At 37.8% G+C, this 4,844-nt stretch overlaps 1 protein-coding gene across 1 annotated transcript in view; it reads left to right on the top strand.

Annotated features, from left to right (window-relative positions):
- Window positions 1-1,918: 1,918 nt before the first annotated feature.
- LOC112974568 (methanethiol oxidase-like) overlaps window positions 1,919-4,844 on the top strand; it is a 19,709-nt gene continuing 16,783 nt past the window's right edge. The window contains exon 1 of the mRNA XM_026083682.1: window positions 1,919-2,126. Within this exon, the coding sequence (XP_025939467.1) occupies window positions 2,123-2,126 (4 nt within the window). The 5' untranslated portion in view covers window positions 1,919-2,122. The remainder of the gene's footprint in view (window positions 2,127-4,844) is intronic.

The following is a 4,844-nucleotide window of genomic DNA, read 5'->3' as shown; positions in this document are numbered from 1 at the left end:
CACTTAATGGTACCTAGAGTAGAGGAGCTAGGCTTTTGAGGAATCTTTAGTAAGTGAAACAACAGACTAAATAAACCATCTGATCAGATTTTTTGGAACCAAATCAGAATTTATCTCAGCATAATCTGGAGCTCAGAAGTCATTAAAACGTATGGGGTAGAAACAAATATGTTGAGCCACGCACATTTTTTGTGCTGCTAGAAATATAATGATATATTACAGCCATCTCACAAGAGATACAGATGTGTTGATAAAAAGTATTCTACATTGTTAAGGTATGTTTACAAGTCTTAGTTATGATACTTTAATGAGATTGATTTCTAGATTGATACAGGATACGAAAATCAGGCCTGCACTTGCCAAAAGTGTTAACAAGAGTCTGAGCTGCAGCACAGGGTATCGTAGTAGTAAGAGCTGTAGAGAAACTGCAGACAGGTTATTAGAAGCAAGACTGTGAAGGACTAGATGAAAGTAGTCATTGCTACTCTTGTATTTTTTTTAATACTGTCCTATTTTGCTTCGTAGGTTTGATCTCAAGAGCAGTTTGTAAAATTTTCACCATGCTGTTCCTGGGTGCCCCCTTTCGCATGCAGTTCTTTTAATCTTTAGCTGCTCTTTTATAACTTCTCTGCTCGAGGCTGTGTCTGAGTGTTGTTCCAAAGCCTCCATATGTGGACAAAGTGATCATGGCCTTACTCTAATTCTGTGTTTATGATAGACATATCCCAAGTTGTGCAGTAGATCCCAGTTCTTCCCCAGTGGCATGAGATGCGAGCTAAGAGTACTAATGATTTAATACAATGTTATTTTGATACTGAACAATAATATGTTCCTTGTTGAGTCAAATAATTTAAACATGAGTTTAAAAAAAATATATATTTTTGTTCTGAAGCAGTTAGCAGAAGTCAGCCCATCAAATGAGGAGAGCAAAACATGACTTAGATGGCCCATCATGCATTTGAAATATCTAAATACAACTGCAGAGTGCTTAAAAGAATACTTAGAGAAAAGCATTTCTGAGCAATGTTAGGTTAGATTAGAATTTGTTTGCACAAAATATTTAGCAAGCAGTCTGAAGTGGCAAGCAAATTAACAGACTGCATTTATCTAGTTCTTGTCCAGGAAAAAATGCTAAATTCACTAAATAAATGGTTAGTTATAAGTTGTTTGTCAGCTCTCTCTGACAATCCCTTGGCTTAAGGGAAGGAATTGCTAAAATAGTTGTAGTGTTTCAGAAGCATTTAGTCTTTCAGCTGTTATTGGTGGCTTATATAAAAGAGAGAGAAGAAATGGAACAGGGGAGTAAAATGTAGAATCTGCTCTTGTGAATGTTTTGGGGGAATGGCAGGTTAAGTTGCCTGCATTCTGGAAAAAATACTGTTCTTCAGCAAATCAATGGAAAACAATACACTCATTAGGGACAGTTTAGCAGAATCCCAAATGGAATAAAGAATGAAATCTAGATTTTCAGATGCTCCAAGGCAGCAGTCAGTCTTGAAAGAATCTTCCACAAAAAGTAATTCTGTGAAGTTTTTGTTAGTCAAATTATCTTTCCGTAGCTGCCTTGTGTAGAGGATCGAAGGGCCATAAAAATGTTAAAACATAGCTGCCTGCCAAACTAGACACAATTGAGAGCGCTGATCTGGTCTGGCATGCGTTGCCTCCTGGAGAACTTGAAATATTGCCCAAAATCAAGTGCTTTTAAACAGAACTGTTTCCCCCTTTACTGCTAGAAAGCATGTAGGTTTTCTCTGTATAAGGGCAGTTACTTGGGCACAGAATAGGCAGATAAACACATCTAGCATATAAGTAGGAGTATGTGGAAAGTCCACCAGAATCAGAACCAGGTGCAGCTCCCCAGGGCTGAGGAAGGGGGCTCAAGCAGAACTTCAGAGCTTCCTCCACTATTTCCCAGGAAGCAAACACTGAATTTCTGTCCACGTCCTCCCATGCTCCTGGCTGGGCTGGATCCTCCCCTTGGCAGTTTCTCTCCCTTGTTTTACCCGCCCTCTCACTCTTGTATATATGACCCCCTGGGAACAGCTTTTGCTTTGCTAAATCCAGTCCAGGCAGCTGCGCTTCCTGTTGCAGACACCTAGCAACCCTGAACTTCGGATCCAGCATGGGTAAGAGATCCTGCCAGCAGATCCAGCCTGGATCTGCTGGGGTCCTGCTCTTGTTTGCTACAGTTCTGCACTTCGAAAGCTCCAAACGACTCCTAAGCAGAGTTTAGTGGATTTGTTACTGTGGCAGACTAATAAGGAGAAATGTGGGGCTGATTTCCTCAGACTATTAAGAGGTTTTCGTTCTTTAAGCAGTTTAAAAACAGTGTGATTTTAAATAAATAGCTTTAATGCTTTCAAAAAATAGTTTTAATGCTGTCATTAATTGTCTCTTTTGTACTTCTGCATTTAGAAACTGAAATAAACACCTGGACTTGCTGTTCTTGTTGACTGTGAATGTGAAAGTTACTTTCGAGAAAACTGGCAGGGAACTAAGGACCATAATTTAACTTTTTGATTATGTTTTTATGATAGTATAATTTTTATAAACTTTATTTTGGATGGATGGACAGAAAATGGGGGGGGGCTAAAACAGAACTTTTTTGAATGTGAATATATTCTTATATAATTTTCAGGGCAGACACTGTTACATTGTGTTTTCGCAATACAGGATAAAATTACTTGAAAAATACCTTAGTATAAAGACCCTAATTACAAAGACAAAAACAATGACACTGACTCAGCAAAAATGACTAGTCTGGTATATCTGCCCAGAATGAATGATTACCTTTTTGTACTTTTGTAAGTACTAGTAGCACAAAGTAAACTATTTTGCTTTAGTTTCTTAACAGCCTTTAAGTTTCAATTTATAACCTGTGAAAGGGACAGTTTTGTCTACATTGTCATGACAGTCTGTAGGAAATAACTAGGGAGTACATAAAGAATAAGTTAAATACTGTACCTTAAAGCACAATGAGGGTGGTTGATCACAGGGCTTAGAAACGTATGCTATGCTCTTGGCCGTGTAGAAGATGAAGTCTTGGACTACTCTTCAAAAATTTAACAGAATCGTTAAAGTCTGCTTGAATTATTTGTTACTTGGAGAAAGATTTGCTTTCTAGCAAGAATGTTTGTTTTGTCTCTGTTCTTCTCTAAGGCCTGTATCTTGTCTTGTGTATAGTATAACTCATATTCTCATTTCTGTTTTTTCCAATTTGCATGTTTATTTCAACAGTTTAACTTGGGCACAATCATACCATAAACCAGATTTACCTCCCTTCATTTTTTTAATATGTCACTGTTCAACCCAGGCATACACCTTAACTTGATAGAACTTCCTGTTTACTCAGTCTCTGCAAAAAGCCCAGGTTGGCCTAGATATATTCCAGCTAGATTTATGTCAAACTGTTTAACACAAACCATGAAAAGTATCTTGCCTGTGTTAATAATTTTAATTTACTGAATTTACTATGAAAATGCACTTTATCAGGTAGGATAATTTTTTACAGTGCTATTATCTGTTGTTGTAGGTCTATAAGCCTCATTATGTAGACTACTAGTAACTCCAAGTTAATCTGAGTATAGTTGGCCTTCCTGTAGCTTCCCTCATGGCTTTGCATGTCAATTAAAAACTTCAGCACACTGATTATGTAAGTATAAATAGATTGGACTTTTATTTAAAAAAGATATGCACTTTCAAAAGTTTTTTATAAAAGAGCCTCCTAAATCCCACTTTTCCAATTTTTTTCTGGTGTTTATTGGCCTTTGGGATGATTTGTATTTTCCATTGTTTCTTTGCCCCGAGGAGCTCATAAGAGATAATCAGCACTTCTGAAGACTTTACAACCCTTGAAAAGGTGGAGAGGCATCTCTATCCTCTGTCTGACAAAAGGGAGCATTGGTATTTGGAGATGCAGTGCAACACATTGACTTGGCTCATGTTGAAACGGAGGTGTCTGGACTGCTGCTCTATGCTGCGACTGCTAGACTGACAGATTCAGTTCTCTTTCTTTGATTTGTACAGTATGTGATATTACTTGGCACATTGGTACAACTTGGTGCCCGACAAAACTGAGGGAAACAAAGCTTTTTTTTCCTTGACAATCACCTGAAAAAGTGTGGTGTCTTTGCCACCATCATAGTTCTTTTGACTTTTATGACATTGAGAATACTGCCCCCTTGCCTAAAATTTGATGAATGGATCAGCCGCAGGGAGTCCCTTAGGTGTTATGTGGGAAATTACAGCTTACATATATTCAGTTGTTGTAAATGTAGCAAAATATCTCCAAATATTRTTAATTAGCATAGAGTTTTCCAGAGTGGTCTATGGATCATTGGTGGTGGTTCATGAAATATTGGCCAGTTACCTCTAATTTACTGTCTCATTCTCCAGTAGGAAAAATACAGAGCAAAAGGAAACTAGACTGGATTCCTCAATTCCCTTTGCTCTCCACAAATAAGACTTGCTGTAGACAATGGTAATTAAAAGAATAGTGATATTTTATCAGCTTTTGGGGTGTGTATGCATGAAAAACAACTGCATAAGATCAAAGAGGAATGAGGTTTAACATGACTTTGTGAAAGAATGAAAATAGTACATTGAAGCAGTTAAAGCTAAGTGCATATGTTCTTATTGTTAAATTTACATGCGAGCAATTGTGATGGAACAATGTTCTGTGATGTTCTGTGATCTTCTCAACCAGAAGAAGGAAGTATACAGAAAGTGGAAAGGGGGACAGGCCACTTGGGAGGAATATAGGAACGTTGTCAGAGTATGCAGGGACGCGACGAGGAAGGCTAAGGCCCGTTTGGAATTAAATCTGGCAAGAGATGTCAAGGACA

This window comes from Apteryx rowi, unplaced genomic scaffold (genome assembly GCF_003343035.1).
Source record: "Apteryx rowi isolate R43461 unplaced genomic scaffold, aptRow1 scaffold_610, whole genome shotgun sequence".
Lineage (NCBI taxonomy): Eukaryota > Metazoa > Chordata > Aves > Apterygiformes > Apterygidae > Apteryx > Apteryx rowi.
This window is presented reverse-complemented; position numbering and strand designations above follow the sequence as displayed.